The sequence below is a fragment of the Channa argus genome, chromosome 19 (assembly GCF_033026475.1).
Source record: "Channa argus isolate prfri chromosome 19, Channa argus male v1.0, whole genome shotgun sequence".
Taxonomy (NCBI): domain Eukaryota; kingdom Metazoa; phylum Chordata; class Actinopteri; order Anabantiformes; family Channidae; genus Channa; species Channa argus.
In genome coordinates, this window is record NC_090215.1 from 7,829,363 (window position 1) to 7,855,219 (window position 25,857).

At 39.2% G+C, this 25,857-nt stretch overlaps 1 protein-coding gene across 1 annotated transcript; it reads right to left on the reverse strand.

The window, feature by feature from the left end:
• Window positions 1-8,334: 8,334 nt before the first annotated feature.
• Window positions 8,335-17,216, reverse strand: eef1e1 (eukaryotic translation elongation factor 1 epsilon 1). The gene is made up of 4 exons (XM_067486657.1): window positions 17,072-17,216; window positions 16,101-16,298; window positions 11,659-11,754; window positions 8,335-9,957 (listed from the first exon to the last, which is right to left on the reverse strand). Exons 1-4 carry the CDS (start codon window positions 17,153-17,155, stop codon window positions 9,814-9,816), a joined length of 522 nt encoding a protein of 173 aa, XP_067342758.1. The 5' UTR covers window positions 17,156-17,216; the 3' UTR covers window positions 8,335-9,813.
• Between the last annotated feature and the right edge of the window lie 8,641 nt (window positions 17,217-25,857).

Consider the following 25,857-nt stretch of genomic DNA (forward strand, 5'->3'; position numbering starts at 1 on the left):
TCTGTCAGGGCCCTGTATCCTTCATCCCCTCACCCAACCCCCCCTTCTCATCAACAGCATCTTTCATTGCCCACTCACCCTCCCACCTTCAGCCCTGAAGCTGACGCTCTGTGTAAGTGTGACCGTGTGTTTGTAGCCTCGGGAGTTCACTTCAAAGACTAGCGGTTTTCGATGGGTCAAAGTTTGTGAAATGCTGTAGCACTGTTCCGACAGATAGATTGTTCATTGTGTGTGTGTGTGTGTGTGTTTGTGTGTTCCTGAACCTCAGCAGTACAGCATTAGAGGATCAGGAGATACAGAGATGACTCCGTGTTTGCCCGTCCAAATGTCGATTTCACGTCACCCTCGTTTGCGGGTGCATTTCAAAGGGGCCACTGATCAGCTGTGTGTCATGTGCTGTTAAATTTAGCTTGTATGTGGAATGTCTTCGCTCTTCCCTCAAGATCAAATGCTGTTAACACTTCACTAAAACACAAACACACACAAATCAGTAACTGTTCCTCATGGTCACTTGAGGCAGAGCCTTAACTGTGTTTTTAGGGCACTCAGCTTTAAAACTTAAGGTTTTACTGTCCAACGATCATGTCACTGACTCACTGTCTACCTCAGAGATGCAACTGGCGCTTGGATTTTGGGGTGTGAATCGGGGCCCCTGGCCCATTACTTTGACAGCAAGGCCCACTGGCTATTATACTGTACAGACAGGCTTTAATTCATTTTATAGACCAGAGGAGATAAAAGTGGCCCCTAACAGCACACTATGCAAATTGGTGAATTAGCTTGACTTTAACCTTTGAGCAAGCTGTTTTTCTTCTGCTTATCCATGCCTGTCACTGTTAAACAAAGACATGCCTGCATGCCCCAAACTGGTCTACCCCTGAGCTGAAGGTTTCCCCCATGCTGTAAAATTTGTAAAAGCTGAGTTTACTGTTTTTTTTGTTTTGTTTACAACATATTTATGGCCAATTTCATAACATATTGTGACACCTTCAATCACATGTAATGCAGTGGAAAAGAAAAAAGGGGTTAAATGTGTCAAAATCAAAGATGCTTTAAACTATTTTGGACCAATTTAATTAGCTTAATAAGCTGTTATTAAGTAAATATGTATGGGGCAGTGGCTCAGTTGGTGGAGTGGCCACCATAGTGTGAGAGGTTCAGGCCCGGCTCTTCCCGACCATATGTCGAAGTGTCCCTGTGCAAGAAACGGAACCCCCAACAGCCCATCCCCATCCCCATCCTGTAGTGCCGGTCCCAAGCCCGGTAGAAATTGTGGAGGGTTGCGTCAGGAAGGGCATTGGTGTAAAAACTTTGCCAAATCAACATGCAGACAAACAATCCACTGTGGCGACGCTGAACTCACTGGATCAGCCGAAAGGACAAAAATCAAATAAATACATAAGTAACTATGTACACCTACAGCTCCGACAGAGTGAGGGCAGAGGAGGATCAGGAGGTCAGTGTTGCCAATCTGCATGTGTGTGTTGGAGCTTCATGCCCTTTCAACAGTAAAACCACGCTCCTGATACACACACGAGAAAGGTAAAATGTATGTTCCTGGTTCAGACTGTAAATACTGTTTGCTCCATCATAATTATTTAACTAAAGGAATGTTTACTTGTTGGTCATTCTAGCTAATACTGGGTGATTTACCACAACAGTGTGGCCATCGTTCACATTTATACATATAGGCTACAGGATATTTTTAGCCTTGGGAGCTGTGGTTTGGTTTTCCTTTTACTGTAACTCTAAACCAAGCACACAGGAGCAAATGCAAAGGCTCATTTTGTGGTAAATAGTTCAGCCATGATGTGTCTTTGCCCATTTTGGCAATATTAGGATAAAACTATGTTTTTATGATTTTTTTGTGTATTTGACTATTGTTGTGTTTTACAGTAAGTGACAGTAAATATCATGTGAGCAAAAACAGTTGAAGACACAAGCAAACACCAACAGATTTGCTTATTCAGTCGTTGAATGGAGCTGGAAACCCACTAGACCTTTTTCACACAGTCAACAATTCCTTCCACTTTCTGAATTTTTTCTTTCTCTGGCTCTTGTTTTTGTTCATAACACAACAATTTTTGTTTTTCACAGAAACAACTACCACACTTTGTATGCTTTCCACTCCAAAAACGTGCACAGTATTCCCACTTTTAATTGATCGTAATGCTATTTGCGGCTGACTTAGTTCTTACAGCCATCCCAGTGCCTTATTTTACTAATTGTAAAATCTATGAATTGATACATTCCTTGCTTGCTTTTTACAGAAATAAAGTACTGTGTGGAGTGTGGAAGGCCGGTTCATTTTAAGTGAGTGATCATCAATGCCGTGTTACCTAAACCTAAATGAGTCTGATACATTAAATCAAATCTGAATTATTAGTACCTAAATTTATTGATGCAAAACATCTACATTTAAATGTTATCTAATTTCAATACAGTTTCTTTTTTAAGATTTAGAATCTACTTGTTCATTTTGATGCAAATTCAAATTTTCAGTCCATGTAGAAAAACTTGGCAAATCATTATGTTCCTAAATAGTTATGTGAGATCCAGCAGACACATGATGTGTTTTTTTTACTTTTTTTTTTATATATATAAATAAAAACTTTGGTTTCAAGAAAAAGTAAGAAAAGAGATTACATGAGTAAAAGTGATTAAATAAATCTTTAAACTAGAAACAGAGGGGCCCCCAGTGTGTTTAAGAGAAATACTTCTTATCCGTATTGTTGGATTAATCCCTGCCCAGGGGAAACCGGTGATTCTGGAGGGAGAGTTTACATTGAAATTACTGGAACTTAAGCGCTTTCTTAAATTGTCTGCAGATGGGCTCCCCTGTCTCTTTGGAATAAAATCTTTCGTTTTTCAGGTGAAAGCATGGCGGTGGTTCTCCTGCACAGCATTTCTCTGTGTCAGCTGTAAACACCAGGCACCACAACCATGTCCTCATTAAGCATAAATAGCTGGTTTTCACACAGGAATAATAAAGTGGGGTCATTAAGGTAACAACTCATATTCAAAGTTAATGATATGAAACCTTGGGTATGTGCTATGAAATTGTCATCAGCACCCTGTTTTTTTAAGTCATTAGGGAAATGAGATGCATTACAGTGTGAATGAACTCTGCATTTAACTCCAGGTTTAAATAAATTAGTCATCTCAAATTAAAACCAAACTGTTCTAATAAAAAAAGATGGGGAATTAAAAAAAATAAAAAATCACTGCCCTGGTGACATATGTAGATTAGTTGGAGAACTATGCAAATTACGAGACTGTTGCTGTTTTTTTTCCCCTCATTGAGGTCAAATTACAGGAAATGGCTGAGGGCAGTACTCTTTGCTCCCTGCCCACCCAGTCTGTTACCCTCACCCCCTCGTCCCCACCAAATATACTCTATGCGTATTTCAAACGCCATCCTCCCTGTGCTGCACTCTCCATTTTCTTTTTCAAAGTACACCCCCCTGTCACTGGGTTTCAGCTGCAATTACTTTTAGTATCACTTCTCAGTGAGAAGTCAACTTCCCTGGAGGCTTCCTATCAGAACCTATTACAGCAGGGGGGCAGGCTGAATTTAAGTGGCATAACCTGTGGGTTGGATGGAGCGGGGGGGGGGGGGGGGGGGGGTGGTAGGGCGTAAATGTATAGCTAATTTGTGGAACATTTGAATAAAGGGATGAGGACTGTGATGGAGCCACATGGTTTGGAGAAACCCTGCATCAACCGAGGCCAAGTGAAAATAATTCAGAAACTAAATAGTAAAACATTTAAAATGGTAAAAATGTGTGATGTGTGAAACTCCAAAAAGTATTTTTCACAGTTCTCGCTACAGGCCCGTATTTGAACTGGTTTAGCTGAGTGAGTAGACGATCCTCTTCACTTTTTTTTGCCTCCTTCACCCTTAATTCACCTTTTAGCCCCTAGGCCTAAACCATAACCCCATGAATGGCTGCATGGCTGCACACACACACACACACACACAGACACACACGCACACTCATAAAGAAGAATGCAAAGCTGCAGCTGAGGTTTCAGCAGTGTGAGGAGTGATCGAGGTGGCTAAATCAAGCACAATGTGTGTGTGTGTGTGTGTGTGTGTGTGTGTGTGGTTGTGTGAGAGAGAGAGATAGAAAGAAACTTTAAGGTGCAATCTTGTGCAATCGCCTTGCCCCGGGTCACACACATGTACTTTAGCACCTACGTGCCGAATCAGCCACCCATCTCTCTGACTGATGAGCTGAGTCGTTGCATCTCGTAAAATTCTGGTCTTGCTGCACACCTGGGATCCTTATGCAACCCAAGGTGAGGTTGCATTTTGAAAGCGATGGAAAGAGATAAAGAAAGAGAGAATAACAAGTTGAACAAAGAAGTTTTGTTGGCATGATAGTGATTGTAACCTGATGTCGGCCCATTCCCAACAGTGGCACTCTGAGACATAAGGTAAACAATCAAACAGATGTCTGATTTAACTGTCGCGATAATTAGATACTTTTCTACAGATGCTGATGAAAGAGGAGATTAGAATATACATACTTCTGCAGGACTATTAAAACACTTTGCAATGAAAACATTAAGACAATGGCATTTTATTGCAGATGGTCGGCTGTATATGCTGTGTATGCTGTATGTTGTAAGACATGTCCCAAAAAATTATCTGAACCAATTGATTTGGAGGTAAAACTGGTATTAAAAATGAAAAGAAATCTAATTCCTCATTATTAAAGAAATCTTGCAGGGACAACTACGGTCAATAGATGGTTAGATTCACCAATCTGTGACAAACTGTCTATAAATTGTGAAACATTTTCAGAAAAATGTTTCTCAACATAAAATTGCAAAGACTTTGAAGACCTTACCATCTACATTATATAATATCATCAAAAGATTCCAAGAATCAGGAAGATTCTTTTTGCACAAGGGACAAGGCCAAAGGGCAGCTCTTCAGCCCTCAGGCCCTCACAATTGTAAACAGCGCCCTCTTCCAACTTTGTTGAGATGTGTTGCTACCATCAAATTGAAAATGAGCTAACTTTCCTTGAAATTATAAAATGTCTCAGTTTCAACATCTGATATGTTGTTTATGTTCTACTGTAAATAAATTATAGGTTGATGAAATATGCAATTCATTGTATTCTGTTATTATTTATATTTTACAAATCATCCCAGCTTTTTGGAATTGGGTTTATGCATTTATGAGGAGGCACTTGTCAGCTACAGCAAAACTCCAGAGCTGTTAAAAACTGTGAGTATAGTATTAATCTAATTAACTAATAATTGTAATTTCATAATGATGACTACCTCAGAAATGGGAGATTTTTTCTCCCATGGGTGTTTCTCACACCTGCGTGAGTATAACAGGAAGTCATGCCAGAAAAATCCCCCGGTTTAATTGTAATTACGTTTGTTCAGGAATCACTATTTTTGACACTAACAAAACACCCCACATTCTTTATTTAATTTAGCAAATTGGAATAGTACAGAAATGGCCATAAGTTATAGAACATATGGTATACTTGAGAAAAGAAGTACTAATGATATTACTTATTATGCAACTGGGTATGTGAGCACAACACGTGTGCACACAGTACAGCACATACAGTATAGTGTTTGCGAGGCAACGACACATTTCTCTCCTTCCAGTCTACAGGAATAACTTTGCTGCAACAACATGTTAAAAACACACGGGCTCCCTCCCTCCGTGTCCTTCATAGCTAGATCCTTGCTCATATGCTCATGTAATTGCAATAGACAATAAGACGCCAGCTTTATAGATGTATGGCACAACTGTCACAATGGGTAAGACCATGTTAACTCCTGTCAAAGGAGCTTACAACATGCTAAAGCTCCCCTCACCACCACACAGTGTTGATTGTTTCACTGAATCAGTCAGCGAGAGACGGCGAGCCCCGCAGATGTCGCAGCCGATACCTTTCCCTCTCCCTGATGCTGTTAATAAGAATTAATGAAGGCTGGTGGTGGATGCCTCAGTGTGTGTTATTGCGTGGATGGAAAAGTGGGGGGTGTCCATCTAACATAGTTAGTGAACTTATGGTGACAAAGGTGTTGGGATGTAATGAAGGGCTGACATGGATAAACTCTTTGTTTTATCATAAAGTGACACCTGGTAGAAATTAATCCTTGTTTTGGTTTCCTGGAAAATACTGACAGCTCTGTCTTGGTGTGTTTTGGTAAAGCTTTTCATAACGTGTTTCATTTATCCAGGACACAGGTGAGTAATAATCATAAAACTAGTTAAAATCTTTTTTTAATAGAAGTTCTGTACCATTTATTTGTTACATTTAAAGTTAATAGCATAGGCTGACATAGAACATGACATGCAATAAGTGTCCTCAGTTAAACTCCAGTAAATGTTAAGGCCCCAACACACAGCGTGACTTAGTGATTGTCCAGGTACGCCGCAAGCCAAGATCTGCAAGATGGGATTTAATACAATCTCCATTGCAATCTCTATTCAGCCTGTCAGAATGTGCAATGAGAGCCTGGTGAATTGTGGAGTTGCCATGAAAACAGAAAACATGTGAGCAGGGACAAGTCAGGAAATGATCACTGTTGTTCATCTCATGTTTTGAAAAAATAAAAAAAAACAGGCGACGGGAACAACTTCATTCAAACATGCAACAGTGTTTGCATTATAGTGCTGTCTGTTATATTCTGTATGGTTTCTTGTCATATTCTATTGATCACAGCAGCAGCAGCAGCAGCCACATTTGGCTGTTTTGGTTCTGTCTGATATTGTCAAAATAAAACCATTTGATGCTCTAAATAACTTATATGTGAACCTGTTTGACAAAACAGTGTAATATAATTGTAATGTGAGATGTTTCCATGATGGTGAGTCATTTTTTTATTTAGATAACTTGCATGGACTCTTGAAATATCCACTTGTGCAATTCAGTCAAACCTGCAAGATAATTAAAAGTTAAAACCATCAAAGTGTCATATAACGAAAGTACAAAGTTGCATCTTTTTTGCCCTCTTCTCTCTCAGTTTATGCTTGACAGAAAGGGAAAGAGCATCACTCCCTGCCACAGCTCCATCAGAAATCCTGATCATAACGTTACTTTATTCACCTCTGAACTCTCCCTCACCAGGCAGCGGGCTAAATTGCACCTTAATTTTGCTGCCGTGGGGGGGAGCACAGTTGGCAAAACAGGCAGGTTTTGAGTGTGTTGATCCAGAACCACGGCAGAGCCCCTCCCCTGTGGAGTTTAGCTCCTTTCGCGCTTAGAAGTTGGTGGCAAGGTCGTCTGTAATTGGTGCCTCTGTCCTGGTTACCTGCTGTGGCCTCATCACGGAGTTTGGCTTGAACTGGGCTCATTTGTGATCAGGAGGAACCTGAGATCCACAAAAGAGAAATTTCAACATGACAGACTTATCATCACTGTGTATTAGGAATTACTTAGTGCTTCAAACTGCTGGAGTTCAGCTCAGGTTTAAACCCTCTAAAAATACACATTAGATGCCGAAGACCTGACTTCTGAATCCCTGCTGGAAAAAAATATATAATGTTGACCATTCGATAAAACGATGGTCTTTGACTTTAAGTCAATCTACTTTGTAATTAATGGCATTAATTTTATATCATTTGAATTGATTGTAGCTCAATTTGCCATCACTTGCATGTTTTTCTTTTTAGATTTTTTTTTAAATCTAACCCTCTTAAACATTTGTAAATCCTGCATATGAAAAAAAAAGAACGGCAAGCTAAAGCATTCTATTGTGTTATTAATAATAATAAGGTTGTGTAAACTGATTGTTTCGAAGAAGTTGAACCAGCGAAAATAACAAAAGTCATAAGATCTCTTTAAAAGTGCAAAATCTTATCTTTTTTTTTTTTTAAATATGCACTACTAGAAGAATCTAAAACACTAAAGATTTATTTCAAAGTTCAGCGTTATGTCTTACAAAAAAAGTTGCTTGTTGGTACCCATAATATTTTTGTACTTGCATGGTCTGTAACCACAGCTCCATAACAAAAGTGAATTTAAAACCTTCTTTATACTTTTTTATAACTCAGAAATCTTGTCTGATGCTGCACATTCAAAACAGCATTCCAACTAAATGTTAACATAATCAAAAGGACAAGGGCTCCTTTAATAGTAGATCACACTATTAACGGCCACAACTAGTCACAAGGCGAACTCAAATGACTGCAGCTGTTTATATCCTGCAAATCTTATTGGTATTTTTGCTACAAACACACCAACTTGTCTTACAGAACAATAGCCGTCTTCTGGCTGGTAGACGCAAAACAAGTTCCTGGAGAACACACCAAAAAGCACACACTGGAAAATTAAGCAGAGAGGTCACGGGTCATGAGCTGTGTATCCCTTTTATTTATTGGCACAGGTGTTTTAGATGGAAGAAACTTAAAACACGTCTGAAATAAGAGCATTAAAACAGGAGACTTTAAGAATATTAAAGTACCATGAGGAAACATAAATTAGGTACAATCTTACAAGTGTTACAAACTAATGACAACCTAAAAATGTAACAACTATGAAAGAGTTTAGTTATACCTCAACTTATATTATTCTTATTTTCTAACTGCTGTCCATTTGTCATTATCTTCATCGTATTACTTTACAGGTTCTGTCATCATTGCCATGACTCGGCCTGTTAATGCTGCTAATAGCAAACATTGAGCCAGCAGCAGTAAGGCTTTCAGCAGCACGGATCACTGTTCGTGTCACAAAGAGATCCCTCGGCTCCCTGGGTGCTCTTTTTTTCTCTGTGACCTCCTTCCTTCCCTCCCGTTGTCGTTCTCTCTCCAGTAGCCCCATGGGAGCGTGAGGGTTGAAATGACACACAGTGGCTGGCTGTCGCCCAGGGGCCTGGGTTCTGGCCTTGGCTGGCTGGATCTGTGTGGCAGCTGGTGAGCCCGCTGCCCTCTTACTGGCCTGCAGCATCAACAGTGGTGGTAGTGGGACTGATTGGAGCCTCACTCTGATCTCTGACTCTGGGGCTGACGCTCAACTGCTCACTGCTGCCCACATGACTGGTGGTGAGGAAGTGGGACAGGGTGCGGGGATGTAATCAGGAACACACACATAAGTTAAACTGTCCAGTTGTATGGCTGCATGGCCTTGCATGTGAAAGACAGAAAATCCAAACAAAAACCAAACACTACCCTCAAAGGGAAGAGAGCCAAGAGAGACAGACTTAATTCATCAAGGCAGAGAAATGGCAGAAAGAGATAAACAATGTGGACTCAGCAGTGACTGTGGTCATTTTGGGGTTATAATGTTGAGCCAACAACCACATTTATTTGGGTAACTGTTGTGAGGAAATGCATTGCTATGGCATGAAGGAAGCCACTTTTCCTAAGGACAGAACACGCTGCCAGTTGTGTAACATCTTATTAAGTCTTCTTTGAACCTGTAATATTTTCGTTGCATGTTTAAGGCTCAGATTAAACAGAGAATCTCCACTTAATAACCATTAATAAATAGAAACACATTTGTATCAAGCTAGCAGCATTTGCTTTTCATTTCACCGTAACCCTTGCTTCTTTCCATTCGAAAACAAACTTACAAATGTAGACTTTCAAGTCTAAAAAAATTACCAACACATAATATCAATACACCTGTCTCGCAACATTGCTCTCTAGTCAATGAATAAGCGTTGAGACACCAAACAAGAAAAGCGAGAACAAATAGGAAATGATTTGAATGATTGGAACCATTCTCAAAATGTGACATTAATAATGATTAGAGATTCATTTTCCCAGGTTAGAAGAGAGAAGAGCTTGTAAAAATATCAGGCTTGGTTTGGTGTTGTCAAGTTTGGTCTTCAGTGGTGTCTGCTGGTATAAATCCGGTTTCTGAGTACAACTACGACAGGAAGGTGGTGTCGGACGCCAGGGTAGTGCTGAATGTGGTCGAACCACCGTGTCACATTCACATGCTGCTCCTTCTCCTGGATGGTCAAATCCATCTGTGTAAGAATTAATTACCATTTAACATGCACAATTAAGATACAGTGGACAAATTAAGACAGAACTAAACAAATACTAGGGCTGCTGGGCTGGGTGTTCAAACTATTTAATTTTGTCATTTCCTTATTTTTCCCCACTGCTTTTTCTTATTTATAGATATGCTAAATGGTCTTCACTTATATGGTGCTTTTCTACCTTAATGGTAACCACAGCATGTTGCACTGCTTCTCATTCAGTAAATCACTCACAAACCAATGCAGGAGCTGCTATGCACCAGGCCTGCACATACCAGGAGCAACCAAGTTGGGCTTCAGTGTCTTCAAAGTTCAAAGACACTTCGACATGTGACAGGAGGACGACTGCTCTACCTCCTGAACCAGACTGTGTGTGTTTACAGTTATAAAAAAAAGTAGTTTAGCTGAATTATTTAATATACATCACTGAATCTGGAAACACTGGAGCAGTTAACAGAAATTAAGTGCGCTTCCTTCTCTTCCCATCATCCCTCTGCTTTTTTTCCATCAGTCAGTTTTGTGGACTTTTACACAAGCCCAGCTGTCTAAAAACCTGCCATGCTAGTTTGAAGAAAAAAATGTGTCCAATGATTTGCCAAAACCTTCATTATTTAATTATCACGAATGTGAAAAGTCTTCACACACGAAACAACAATTCTAGCATGAGTCAGGTTAAATGTTTGTGTGGTATTGTTTGCCATGAATTGAACATCAGGACAGGCTGTGGTTAAGGATCAGTCCAGCTGACCCTTTGTCCCAGAGGTTAAAAACCGCTCTGATTGCAAACCAAAGTGACGCTCTTCTGCCTGGTGGTGGGGGCAAACTTCCATCTCCGCCACAACCACTGACATCTCTCAACATGTGATCTCTCCCTCCCTCCATCTCATCCTATCTTCCTCATTTCTCAGCTCAGTGTTTTTTATCCTGGAAGGCGTAACAAATTTACATGTCCCCTGTCTGAGACTAAAGACACCACTTTGTGCCACATCAATTTTTTTTTAATTTTTTTTTTTTAAAGAGTGAGAATGTGCTTATAACCCATGTGTTTTTCTGCCAACTTGTTCTTGATGCCCATTGGCCATATGACTGGTCTAATTGTGTGTTATCCACTGTGATAAACTGCTTATTAAAGCTGTGGTTTGACAGAAGTGGGTGCTGATAGGGAAGGAAAAGGGTGGATGAAGGGACAAATGGATAGTAAATGCTGAGGAGAACAGTTCTGAGACCTAATTAGCCTAATTCAACACTGAATTTTAAATTAACAAAACACTGGAACAAACTTTGAACCTTAATGAAAATTTACATACTATATAAATGATTTTTCTTTTTTGCAAAAATCTTGGTCCTAGTTTTATATCTAAATGTATGTAGTAAAAAAATAACCTAAATAGCTAATAAAAAACAAAAACAAAAAAGATCTTCAGAAGGAATTTAAACTTTCTATAGTCACATGTTACATTTCTTCATGTAAAATGCGCCGGCACTAATTTATCCTAAATCTGACCCAATTTGTTTTACTTTAACCTAAGATCCATGAATAACTTTACCCAAACCACTAAATATCTCCACTTATCAATAAATTGGATCATTTAAAACCCCGGACGCGAAAACACATTATAGTTTAACAGATACTGCACACTGAGAATTCTGATATGTCTGACACCTAAAACTGAAGATGTTACTTACAATGATCGCATGGATTCCATAATACATGAGTATATCAGCTAAGGTGATCTGGCTGCCAGCCAGGTAGACCTTGTCCCTCAGATAAAGGCTAAGGTCCTGAAAGACAAAAATGCATACGAGGAAATAAATAAACAAACAAAAAAAATTCAACAAAACAATTTCCTTTATTTTGGGAATAATCTCTGAAGATGGAGAACAAAGTGACGATCCTGAATTGGATGGCAATAATTTAGAGCTCCACTTCTGGATAGACGTACACAGACAACAGTTATTACCCCCTTTTTTGAAATGACTAAAAGAGGAAGATAAAAGATAATTTTCCCCCATCAAGTCAAGAAGTCAAGAAGTGTATAAATAAGTTATAGTAAAATATTGAAAATTGTGCAAACTTTGTGGCCACCTTGATAAAAAAAGTTTATTTAGATGTCTAAAGGAATCATTTCAAAAATAAGGCGATACAAACTTTGGTATATGACTGTATGTTTCAGTCCGTTCACAAACATTGTTTTTGAAAAACAGTTGGGCCCTATTCCTTTGTGCAAGTGCCCCTATTACTATGGCCTAAGTTCAAGTTATCAGAGAAATTTAGAACCATACAATTAATTTAATTTTGAAAATGTTCTTTAAAGATACAGCTATTAAAACTACTGTATAGTATGGTCCAGTTAGAGTACATTCTTTAGATACTGTATGTTGTGCAAAAATGTAATTTATTTTAAAAAGTTCTAAGGATGCAACTTCCCAAATTTTCCATTGTTTCTTTAGGGCAATGGGAACTCATTATAATAAAATAAATTCATATCCTCAGGGCTTATTAACTTAGAGAATATAATGCTTAACACAAGATTGAGTACTTTTCAAAATTCTAAACATATATTCCAGCTATTTTTTATATAACCAGTATATTATCTGTATAACATTTTACGTTGATGATGAACTCCTGAAAAGTGTTAGGAAATAATGAATGAGGGGAAGAATATAAAAATTTTTAAAGATTATCAGATATGCAAATCAGCTTATTATTCATGATAATATATGCATTATGGTACGCATACATTATCATACTTTTCTTTACGTGAAAGATGAATATATTACGTATCAGGGAAGAAAACAACATTTATACGAATCACTAATTAAGAAAAGTGGTATAAGTGCTGTCAGGTAATGCATTTCTATTTCAGATTTTGTCACATAGAATTCAATTTTTAATTTAATGTCAGCGGTGTTGAAAGACAAAAGAAACGAAAGTATAAATTCTGATTTGGAAAAGAAGAATTTGGCTTTTCTGTTAATAAAACTTTTTTTTAACTCAAGGTTACCCTCTTGACACACTACAGACCTGAAGGGGACACGACAGCAGATTTGTTAACCTATATAACTGTGGGTGCGTGAGGTACACGACTCTGTCCCTGACTTGCATATGTGTGCTGTGCTATGTGGATAGAAATAATATGTATCCTGAGGGGTTATAGCATCTCTTCCCTTGGCTAGCGACTTAGCAGATGCCGTTCAAAACAAGATATTTGTTTACCCAAATGCCGAATGACGGCAACTCTCGATTGCAAATCTAGTGAAGCTGTCCTAAACTTGGGCAGCATAATGTGTATTTCTCAGTTCATGTCTGTGAGCAATGTTGTGCATAAAAGTGCTGGTCCCAGGGGAAGAGACCATCTTTAGCACTTGTACATTGTGTGAAGGAAACACTCCATGCACACAGAGCATCTTGGGGGCAAATGGAGTTATTGTGCAGCAAGAGTGGGTGATGCCAAACAAGGCATGAAGACTACAGACTGCTTCTCTAGCCACAATCAGATCCTTGCTTTTCTTAGCCTACAGCCCTGGAGCTGAAGCCCAGTCACTGGAGAGACAGCACTCCTGCCACCCCCACCCCACATATGGAGCCCCAAACCTGAGTTCCTATCCATCTGCCCCCACCTCAACTGTCTATCATATATTTGGTAAATTCAAATAAAGTGATGCTGGCAAAATTTGTACAGCAGCATTTAGACAGCAGAGTCAGTTCACAAAATATAAAAAAAAAAGATTTTTAGCCTGTGGGTAGGTCATAAATAGTCTGGAAAAGCACAGCTGTTCATTTCTACATCAGTAAGAAATTAGACAAAAATTAACCAATACAGCACAAGATAGTATTTAAATACAACTACAATATATATGTCCTTCTGTTGCTGCATTTCTATACATTTCCATAAGATACAACTATAATATGAATATATGGAGTGAGTTTAAACAGCATTCTACAGGGTTGTGGTTAAAGGTGCCGCACTACTCCTGATGCCTCACAACTCTGGAAAATGTAATACTCAAAGACAATTAAAACTACAAAATGCCAACTAGCATTAAAACTAGCCAAGCATGACTTTTAAAACCAGTCTCTCCCCCTTATCTGCTGTATTTTGCTAATTTGCCAAACTCTACCTACTGCTTCACAGTAGTCTGGATATTTGGAGGTGGTTTATATCAAACGAAGATTCTCCAAAACCTATTATTTAAACAGAACTAACTGGTATCTCTGAGATGACCACAAAAGAAAAAAACATTTCCCTTTTTCAATTGTTACTTCAACAAAGTAAATGCATGGTAGTCCTGTATTAAATATTATTGTTGTCAAATAAATCTGTCATTATCTACTTGTTAGATGAACAAGCCTCACAAAAAAAAAATAAAAAATAAAAAAACATTTAGAAATGAATGTCTCTGCAATGCTGCAAGTGCTGTTCAAGCAGTCCAGGGCTCTCCTGGCTATAGGTTTTTGAGCATTTCTCTTGAGAGAGAGAGAGAGATATATAGAAATTCTGTTTCTTTAAAATATTAAGGAAAATGTTACCATTTCTTATGATGGCCCCCTCAACTACAGCAAACACAACAATACAGCAAAAACTAAGTCTGCACAATGGGTGGTGCCCATTTCCATTCCCTTTTCCAACTGACAACCCTCATATTTGTGGAACTGACGAAATCTGTGTCATTATTCCTCACATGCCTGCAGCTACTGCTTCATTCAAGCCAGACGGTACGTATGTGCATCTAGTGGATCTGTTCCCTGCCTGATGGCCGGACATTTCACCTAAAGTATTTGTGTAATTAGAGAGACAGACAGACACACACCCTACCAGGACTGTCAAATACAGTGAAAAAGGGAAGAGAGCTAACCCACAGGTTCAGGTTATGGTAAGCACCAGGTCACTATTAATAATTTCCGTAAGTTATAAAGAAGCAACTCTTTCTCTAACAGCCCGAAAACAGGCAAGAATCCCGGAACTTAATCATTAAGGACCCGTTGTCCTGACTTCTGTGGTTATGAAGTCTTTTGAGTGCCTTGTTTTGTCCCACCTCAAGGACATCTGTATATAGCTTTTTACATTTTTTTTATGTTATTGTATTTTTTTTCTATCTTTTCTGTTGATCATATCTTTCATATTAGTTGTGTGTCACATGTTTGCATTTTAACTTTATATATATTTGATTCTGTGTTTGCACCTGTCACCAAGACAAATTCCTAGTAGTAGCAGTTCTTAACTGTACAGTTTTCTGATTGTGATTCTAACATTGTTCTAACTTTAAGTTCATGGCCAGATTGATCTGGCCTGCATATCATGACATTACATGTGTGACAAGAGATTTACTTCACAAACAAGTCTCAGCTTGAAAAACTATGACTTTCTCATTAGCATCACAGGGTAAGCAAGTTTAACAACTCTTGCATTTGACAGTTTTTATCCCTGCAAAATTTAATAGGAGATGACTAGTGTCTTTGAAAGAAGAGTGTTAAAGATGGAGCTAAAGCAGCAGGACAGGACAGGGGGCCACTGGGTACCAGAGATGAGCTGCTCAGGGCAACTTCCTTCGTAAGTAGCACCATTAAAATATTTAAGAGGCCTGTCCAGATAACATGCTCCCGCACAGCATGACTCCTCAGCCATGCCACAACAGTGTGTCATGCTGATAAGTACACGCACACACATATACAAACACACAGACACTTCATGCTGACAGGACAGTGCCAAAAGGCGCCTAGCGTCCAGCAGACCAGTGGCTGACAATCCATTTCACGCTGACTGGCGTCAGACACATTAGAGCATTTTTCTCTGTCATGTGGGGATGTCACTGAAGGGCCATACATCAGTCTGTACTCCTGTCGCTTGTGCCTTAACTAGACAAACACATGAACATACTCGAACATTGACCCAGCTGGTGGACAGAGAAAGAAAGTTCACGAGAAACTGAGATGCTGTTGTGCCTCTTTAAAGCAGGGAATATGAAGTTTATTAAGAAACACACAAACTAGCTGTGAAAAGATGAAGGCCTAGATTAAACTTTGGGATAACCATACTCTGTGAGCCATAGAAAGGCATTAAATTATATCGAAGCAAGTTCAAAAAAACAATGGTCAACAGAAAATTCTTGAATATCAGCTACTTTACCTTCAGAATGGTTTTGGTATCTTCCTTTGTGCAGTTCTGCAACTTGGTGATTGTGTACTCCAGCCACTGTTGCACCACAGCCCTGTCATCTGCAGAGCTGCCCAAAAGCTCTGGACGCTTGGCCTCTTTCACCAGGTGACAGGCAATGGTCACCAGACCCACCAGTGAAGGACCATTATTATTCTGTAACACAGGTACCTATAGCAAGAGTGCAGTAAGATGGTGAGAGGCCGAAAAAAGTAAGAAAATGTAAATTCCATTTTATGTCCCAAAATGTTTTTATGTCCCATAAATTTTATTTAGACACAATTATGCAACATTACATTGCTTTATAATTATCATGAAGAAAAAACTGCTTCATTTCCAGACATGACAAAATGCCCACTTGAAAACTTTACACATATAGTTGTCTGTGATTAACGACCTTTCAGATGGCTTCAGGTGAGATTGAGTACAGTGCAATTAACACTCGCATGAGAAAGTTTCTTTAAAGAAATACCAGAATCATGGTTTTACATTTTTCATGAATTCAGATGTTTTAACTATCATTCAAACAGGCTAAACTTTATCAATCTTCCGAGAGAGAGAGAGAGAGAGAGCGAGAGAGAGAGAGAGTCATCTAACCCCACCCCTCATTTTCTTTCAATGAACAAGCATAATCATATTTGCATGAAGCATTTTTCATTGTGTTAACTTGTGGAAATAGCCAAACAATTAATAAAATATAGCTCTCTAGAGCTTCTCGGAATATGAGCCTAAGTGGTGCACAAAATCACTGTGTCTCAACAGACAATTAACGATACAACGAAGATACAGCCTGACGTTACCAGTATAAGCGTGACTAGCTACTTAGCATTCCATTGCTAGCTAACGCTACTGTGCACTGTAACATCAACTTACAAGCTTCCTAATAATTATAACGTAGTTTTAAAACAAACAGTGGACAACGTAACGATAAACTGTCATATCACCTTTTTTTCCCCCCGTGTACTGTACTTATTCGGCTTTTTCAGTCCTAAATATTTCTCCAGCGATGATAGCTCCCGTAACGCCATGTTTTTGAGAGTCAAAGGGGCCGTGCAAATTACACACGACCTGATTGGGCAAAATTGTCAACTTCCGCCCACCAACGTTTGACTGACTGTAGATGTATCCAATTAAAACATTGTAAGTCCGTCCCTCATTTAATTGCGTCAGTGAAAAAACTTAAATGTAATAAAATAAAATAAAACAAAATAAACCAGCTGGTCAGTTTCAGAAACAAAACTGCGAAATGATGAACTCGGAAATCCACATTATGTTATTAATATTCACGTTATTTACATATATATAATTTTTTTTATTAATTTGGATAGAGGCTCACATATCTAACACCACACAGTTGTATGAGACAAAGAAAAATGTAAAATTAAAATCAGAGAACAGAGATTTACTTTGGCTGGACAAAATTCAAATAACCCGTTAAGAATCAAGTATAATTAAAAACAATGTAATAATCGGTAGCAGCAAATAATAACACAGATTATCATAAGGTGATCTGTAGTGATTTCATCTGTTGGGCTGTTTACCAAAACAAACCACAAACTGGGTTCACTACATATACTAACCCACACTGCCTCCTGCCAACCTGCTGTTATTGAAAGATGTCCCACCATTCCTTAGGTGGGCTCAGCTCTGTAGTCCACATCCCCAAGCAGTATGGGCTGAACTGATCAAAATTGAGTTTTATGACATCATGCCAGTTCATAGTACCATTCCTGTTTTCACTAAACTTCTTCATCAGACTCTGTGTTTCAATAGAATCAAAATGACAGTGAAAGGTCTGGAGTTTCAGTCTGAAGTCCTGCAGCAAAGTTTCCCTGTCCTGTCTATCTCTTTCTGCAGTGTGTTTGGGCTTTGACGTTGTGTGTATCACATCTGCTTTGATTTGTACTGTGCCTGTTCGATTTTCCCATAACAAAATGTTACTTGTCAGTCAAAACAAGGCGAACTAAAAACTCCCCAGGTGTGTGTGGGTTTTACTTCATGTATGTGGGACACCATAGACAGTGACACAGAAGTGTCACACAAGCCTTTTTGCATCCGCTCACCTGGAGGGTAAGCCTCAAGGTAATATTAGCGACTATAAAAACTGAAATATATATTTTTGGCTTTATTACGACTCCAATAAATGAGTAAGGACAGACAAAAGCTGTTGAGTCTGGATTTAAGCCATCTGTCATTCTTTAGTTTACATGGGTGAGTAAATTTATGCTTTAAGTATTGCTTTGAGTAAGGTACAGTAGCAACAGCACACTGTACAGTAGACTGCTCTATTACCAAGAAAAGTATTTAAAATTGAATTAAAGTAAATGGTAAATAAATGGTCTGCACTTATATAGCGCTTTTCTACCTATTGGCACTCAAAGCGCTTTACACTGCTTCTTATTCACCCATTCACATTAACAATCACACACACATTCATACACCGATGGGGGAGCTGCTATGCAGCTGGCCAACACTCACCGGGAGCAACTAAGTTGGGGTTAAGTGTCTTGCTCAAGGACACTTCGACATGTGACCGGAGGAGCCGGGGATTGAACCAACAACTGTGAGATTGGTGGACAACCGCTTTACCTTCCTGCGCCACAGTAAAAGCAAAGTAACACATTACTTTTAAGTAGCATTCTGCTGTTGTACATGGTTAGTAAGTAGGTGGGACCATGTTTAACTATGACTATGAGGTCTTTATCTAGGTTTTCAAAATCAACATAACAACTTAAACTGTCAAAAATCGAACATTCGAAAATAGTATTGTTTTTCAGTGAAGTGCAGTAGAAAAGGGAGCTGCTAAATGCTTGTGACGTCCAATGAAGTAAGTCCAATGGAAAGTCTGCTTTCAGTATAAGGAAATAAGAGCCAACTGCAATGTCCACTACTATTCTGTATAATTATTATGTATGCTATCTTTGTCATACATTTTTTGTTGGCTCATTATTTTTCAATACAGAGAGGAAAATGGCAAACACAATGATTATATTTCTAAGTTGAGACCTTTTAGGTCGAAGTGTACTAGCCTACTTCCTTTCTGCAGTTGTAATCACAAGAAAGCTACAGTGAATGAAATTGCATCAATAAATATGATATAGTAAAATTTCTTTAATATCGATGCATCAATGTGTTCATTTTGATGATGCAGCTGTTAACCCTAGTGCTGGGTGGCTTGTGAATTTATTGTTACACAGTGACACAACAAGTCTTGCAGTAAAGTATTACCACAGTATTTTGTTTTATTAATCATACTCATCATATCAAATAAAAATAGTAGAGTAAATGTACAACATTTGCCTCTGAAATGTAATGAAGTAATTTATACAAATTATCAAAAAAAAAATATATATATATATATATATAAATATATATATAAATAATATCTCAAAATTAAATTTAAGTACGGTACTTCAAAAATGTACTTATTTTCCATCATTGGTCATACTATTAGCCACACTGATATACTTGAACAGATGACCTGTACTCAGTGTCCCCTGCAAAAAAAATCTTGCATCTCAGCAAAGCCCCCCCTGACCAAATAAAATTTAACAATAACTAAAATGATAAACTCAGTTGTGAACTCTTACTATGTGATATTATAAGAAGCAATTTGTTGACTATTCAGAGCCTCTTGGTTCTTAGTAGGCAGTGATGTTTATTGCTTTGCACATCCACTGTATCCACATATTTCTCTTTAATATTGCACATTTAATATAAAAGAACAGATGATATTTTTAAACCTGATTTGTTGAGAAAAAGCTGTCCCAGAAAACAAATTAATTATAGGAATGAGTCCACAGACAATCAAAAATGATTAGATACCATGGAACAAGGTAAGGCTAATTCTGTAGTTCTAATCTAACCTTTCTATTTCGTAGGCTTCAGCACGTCATACACTTTCCCCTAGTAGGGCTTCCATAAATGTATGCCTGCAGCATTAAAGTGCATCTCCTTTAACTAAATGCCTTGAAGCTGCCACATCCTGTCTGTACTCAGGCGGGCTGAGGACAACGATCCTCAGTACTCAGGACTAACTGTAGCCTTTGGGAGTTTTCTCATGCCGATTGTGATACACAATCTGGGGTCATATTAGTAAGGAAATCTACACTGGGGGTCACCTAGACTGCCATGGGGCTTCCCAAAGCAGGCATAGCCATTAACACAGCCTCAATCCTGGTAGATATATCCCCCTTTTCCTAGTCTGTAGCCTACAATATGCTGTTACACTGATTTGTGAAGCCGGGATGCAGCACCACAGCCCTGCCTGTCTTCTCTGTTACCTTTCATGACCTGTGAAAGGTCTCATTTTGAGTACTGTACTTTAACTACACAGATGCTCAAAGAAAGAGAGGGGAGGGATTGGTTGTGAGCAGTTGACATGAGAGCTGTCAGCACGGATTGGTGAAATTACATATTGGTGCTAGGTTGGATCCCCAGTGTGGAATGAAGATGGGAATGGGCGCCAGGCGGCTGGGTGACAGGAAAATGCTGCAAGTTGTGAGATAAAGACAGACAGACGTATGGAGGTGCTGCCTGAACCTTCAGCTTATGTGAGGTTTTATCTTTGATTTTATTCTATCCACAGACCTTCATGCATGTTTGAACTTTCTAAAGAAACACACATAAAAATAGATTTTTGTAAGTGAATAATAGCTTGAAAAGTCCAGTAAGTGAACTAAGTTTTCATCGCATAATTCTCCTTTGATTTTAAAGCTGCCAAAGAGGGAAACATTAAACAAATCCTTAATAAAAACATAAATTAACATTATGTTAAATGAAATCCGATGCAGAAGGGATGCACCTGCATATTATGCACAAGCGCATTTTTGTTAATTTTCAAGCTATACCTATAATGCAGTCACACTTTCAGCCAGTCTAATGAGGCATATTGGTTGTTTTTTGTAGAGAAGAGCAAAAAAAAAACAACAACATTGCTTTATCTTTTCTGAATTAAATTTAAACATATACGTACACACACTATAGTGATGATCTCATGTACATTGTAGGCTACATAAATTATTGTAACTAGTTAGTCGATCCTTGTAGATAGTCGATGGAAAAAAATTAACAATGACAAAATCTCATGTAAAAATACTTAGCTGGGCCTTCATAATGAAAATCATGATGGGATTATAGAAACAGTCACCCAGAGGCTTAAAACAACTTACTGGTCCCTCCACAACACACACTCACAAACACATGTGCAAATGAGTGTGTGTTTCAATACATTTACAAGAGGGGATGGAGGTTGGATGAGCTAGTGACAGAGGTGGAGTGATGATATTTTTGTGGCATTTCGTGTCTTTCTCTTAACAGTTGTGACACAAGATTAGCGTTGGAAGGCACGTTCAGAGAGGCCCTGAAGAAAAGAAAAAGTGGCAAAGGCAGTATCTCCATTTCCTCCTCCTCTGCTTACATGCCAACCAACAAAGCTGTGGGACATGCTGGGGGACACAGTACCAGCTCACAGTAACAACAAACCCTGTCCCTGTTTCCCATCCAGCAGCAGTCACTTAGGACTATTAATTACCGCTCTGAATTTCCCCCTCCTTACCCGTAGCCATTCGTGTCCCCCTCAGACAAACAACCTCAGTGGGAGGATCTTGATTATTATAGCTTCTGAAAAGTCAGATTGTCTTTTATTGAAGTTGCCCACTGGCCATACAGGTTTTGCTCCATCTCTCCATCTCTCTCTCTTTCTCTCTCTGTGTCTCTTGTCCATGATTCACACAGAATCTTGGAGAAAACTGTTATGATGTGGCCGAAAGGTTGACAAAAGAGACTCCCATGCTATTAGAGGTTTGAACCCACGCAGCTCACGTGAAGTTAAAGCACGCACAGACAGATAGACAGACACACATACACATTCACACACACTTGCATGCACGCATACACACTCTCACACAGACCCAAACACATATACTGTATAAACGCACACACAAACACGCTCTGAATTACACACGGAGGTGCTGTTTTCTCCTCCACCAGCAGGGAGCACTGTGGGTCTTTCAAAAATCAAAAAGTTCTGCTGTTCTCACTGTCCACTTAGATCTGAACCACGGCTCTGTCTTGTACAAATGAACTTTTTTTTAAGATCTGAAAAAAGAGAGAGACTATTAAGAAGAGCTGGGACAATAGTGAGCCTATGAGTACTGAAATCCCCCTAACTGTATCTTGAAATAATGAAACCAGTATAATGAAAAGATTTAAAGACCAAAATCTTTTTTTGACATAAAATAGTGCATATACCACACTTGACTATGTATATGCTGCCAATCGTTTTCAACAGGTTCACTTGTGGTGTTGGACACGTTGCAGTCCCTGTTTTGTTAAAGTGATTTACTGCTTTTGTTTTTATTTAAAAAACAAGTTTGAAATGTCGCATGAATCGCAGGCGTATGAGATTTGGGGAAACCTCTGCCCAGGTCCTAATCCTCCCTGCTCATCCGTCTTCATGTCTTTAACCCATTAGTTTGATTCACTACCTCTGGAGCTGGAAAGTGAAAGCTCAGGCCGGCACTTGTCTCTCCTATGCCTGTGTCCACTATATCCTTTTCACATGGCACTTTATGGCCTGCTGGAGAGGGGTAGAAGGGGCATGTACTGTGTGTGTGTGTCTGAAAAAGAAGACAGAGTGTAAGGGGGAGAGGGTGGAGAGATAGATATAGGGACATTCAGAGGGCTATTTGTCCCTCTTCCTCTCTCTGAGAGTCCAGGAATTATCGTCTGCATGACAGGTCGCCAGCCCCCATCGGGGGTGATCTATATGAGACCCTCTTTATTGGCAATTTCAACCCAGGGACAGATGAGACTGCAGCCAGCCAGCCGGACAGCCAGACTATGATGAAAGCACCCGGGACTCACCTGTGACTCTCGCACGGAAGGCTAGAGAAATAATGCATCAGAGGTTATATGTGGAGCTATGTGCAGTGTGCAGCACATGGATGTATGAGTCATGAACGAATGTGTCTGTGTGGTAGAAATAATGTATGGTTGCTGTCATGCCCAGAGGTCTCTGTTTAGTATGAAGAGAATCACTGAGCTGTGTTGCAGGCAGATTTCGATTGAGATCCTCAGATACTTTACATATTGTTGAAGTGTAGGGTAAATAATTCAACTCAGAGCAACAGTCAAAAATCTGTCTATGACTTATTGCTTTTGGCTTCCGTGGAGAAACACGGCTGCTGAACATGCATACTGCACTGCATGAGAGCCATATAAAACTGTCTGTGCTGTCTGAGTTGAATATTGTTCTGCCAGGGCAAAAACCTGGATGGAAGGCTGATTGTAATAAAACATTAAAACCACCATGAGTGCTAAAACATAACTTCAAGATTCTGATTGAACTGAAACAGAACTCCATTCTCCCACAGATTCTTGTTAACATCCTGCACTGAGTAATGCCAATACCACATTCAGCCCTTTTCCCCCAATGTCTGCAAAACATTTTAAAAATGTTTTAAAGTCCTGAGATGCATGAGGCAAATCACTGGGAACTAGCATGACACATTTAAGTTCTGAGCAGAAAATATATTCCGAGGCCATCCCTCCATGCAACAAAGTGACGAACACCATGAAAGAGCCCTGCAATGAACAATTGCTGTCATATGAGAAGACCTGTTTAGTCAGGACCTGCCATTAGCCCTGTCTCTCTCTGTTAGCTCCTAATCGATTAGCTTAATCTACAAAGCATTGATCTGTGCTTTGCTTTTCAAGTTTTGCGATGGCAAGAGCTTTAGAAAGTACAGGTTTGTAGACCCTTTACGGATTTAAAGAGTTGGAAACTATAATTTACATATATTTCTGAATGAACTCATTGAGTGTGACAATACAATAGTAGTGCATCAACCTTAGGCTGTAAATGGCAGCTCTAAAAACACATTTAACATTTCTTTGTCCCTGCAACTGATGATTAGGAAACTAATGATGTTTCCTAATTAAACGAGGATTATATTTAAGACAACTTTGGGTTATTGCTAATATTTGGGGTCTCAGTGATTCCAGCTGCAAAACATAGATCATTTATTTTCATGTGCTCTGTATCTCTGACTGGCAACACAGTTCATTCACAAAAGTCCAAGTACAGTAAGATAACACACTGGACATTTTTTGTGTGCATAGAAGGAATATGTTTAGGCCATAAATTTTATAAAACATTACATATTTAAATATTTGGTATAAAGCTGACTGACATATACTTTACATATATGGCTGTAACATTCAGCCCCTATTCTCTGTATAGGTTTGATGTACAGTATTTCACAATGTAGTTAATTGTGAGTTTACATCTAAATTTGCTGTAATGACATGCAGGTGTGCAGACTTGTCTTATTTAATTGCAGTGGAAGATAATAAGGTAATGAGTTATATGTTGCAATAACATTTGATGTGTGTAACTGAGTGCTTGATGGTCTGCTTCATTTTAGACATAGACTATAAGAGTAACTACACATATGAGTGAGTGCACATTAAACATCAATGCATGCACTTGTACGCTACACTTAAATATATATATTTTTTTGTTTGATAACCTCCTGTTGTATTGTCTGCAGTGGAGGTTGTTGCTCCTCAGTGTTTGTCATTCTGTCTGTCTGTGTTTGTCGTCCTGTCCCAGCCTCTATGTTCACTCAGCCTCTAATTATCTTAATAAAGTGTAGCAATTTTGACATTTAGGGGTCTAATTTGCTCAACAGTAGCGGACTGGCTGACCGGCCTTGCAGATAACGTGGACTGACAGGATCAGAGAAAAGTCTGTTTATCTGGGGAATTAAAGGGTAAAAAGAGGCCTGGCTTGGTAATAGGTACTCTCCTGTCCGGTGTGTGTGTGTGGGGAACTTGTACGTTTGTCTGTGCGTGAACTTGGGTTTGTACATTTGTGTAAGATTGTTTCTGTGTTTGTGAGTCCATAACTGAGAGACAGGCCCAGTTATTACTTAAATGGCTTATGATATGGGCTGATACCAAGCGTCCGGGTCTATCAACACTATCCATCTAAAATGTTGAACTTGTGCCCTTGTGTTTGCTGGTGGCTCTTCCCATGTGCTGTGTTCTGTCTTTGCAAATCTCCCTCTTAATAAAGCTATCGGATTTACCAATCGAGACAGAGACACACGCACAGAAGTGCTCTATTTGCAGATACAGCCAAAGCCAATCTTCTCATCTACCTGGGAGGACTTGCTAGCTCTGGTGCTTGCGGCTATACGCATCCTCCATCAAAACATCACTGACAGAGTAGTGAAGTCGCTTTCCCTCTCCCCTCCTGCTGCCTCCGACCCGTAACCCATTTATCTTGAGATAACTTTGTCAGATTGTCAACCAAACTCTCCGAAGGGAGCCGAGCCCAAAGCCTATTACAGGGGAATCAGTGCAGGCCGAAGCTGGTCATTGCTAAACGGATACTCCCTCTGAGCTCCCTCTACTGTGACTGCTTTATTGGGGCTACTGTTCCCACATTGGCAGTAGTCAGACAGTCATACAGCCTGTAATAAGGTTTCTGTCTCACTTCAGAAGTCCCACACCAAACTGCAATTGTTCACTCATTACATAAACAGACGTTGGTGATCTTGTATACACAACGTGTAAGTGCATTTGGTAATGTTTACCTCTGATGTCACTGCTTTGGGAAATTAAAGGTGTGTCCATACTGAAATACCAAAATATTTAATTTAAGTAGTGATGAGGTTGTTAGTACCAGTAATAACAGAAACAGGAGTTTTGGAGTGTTTGA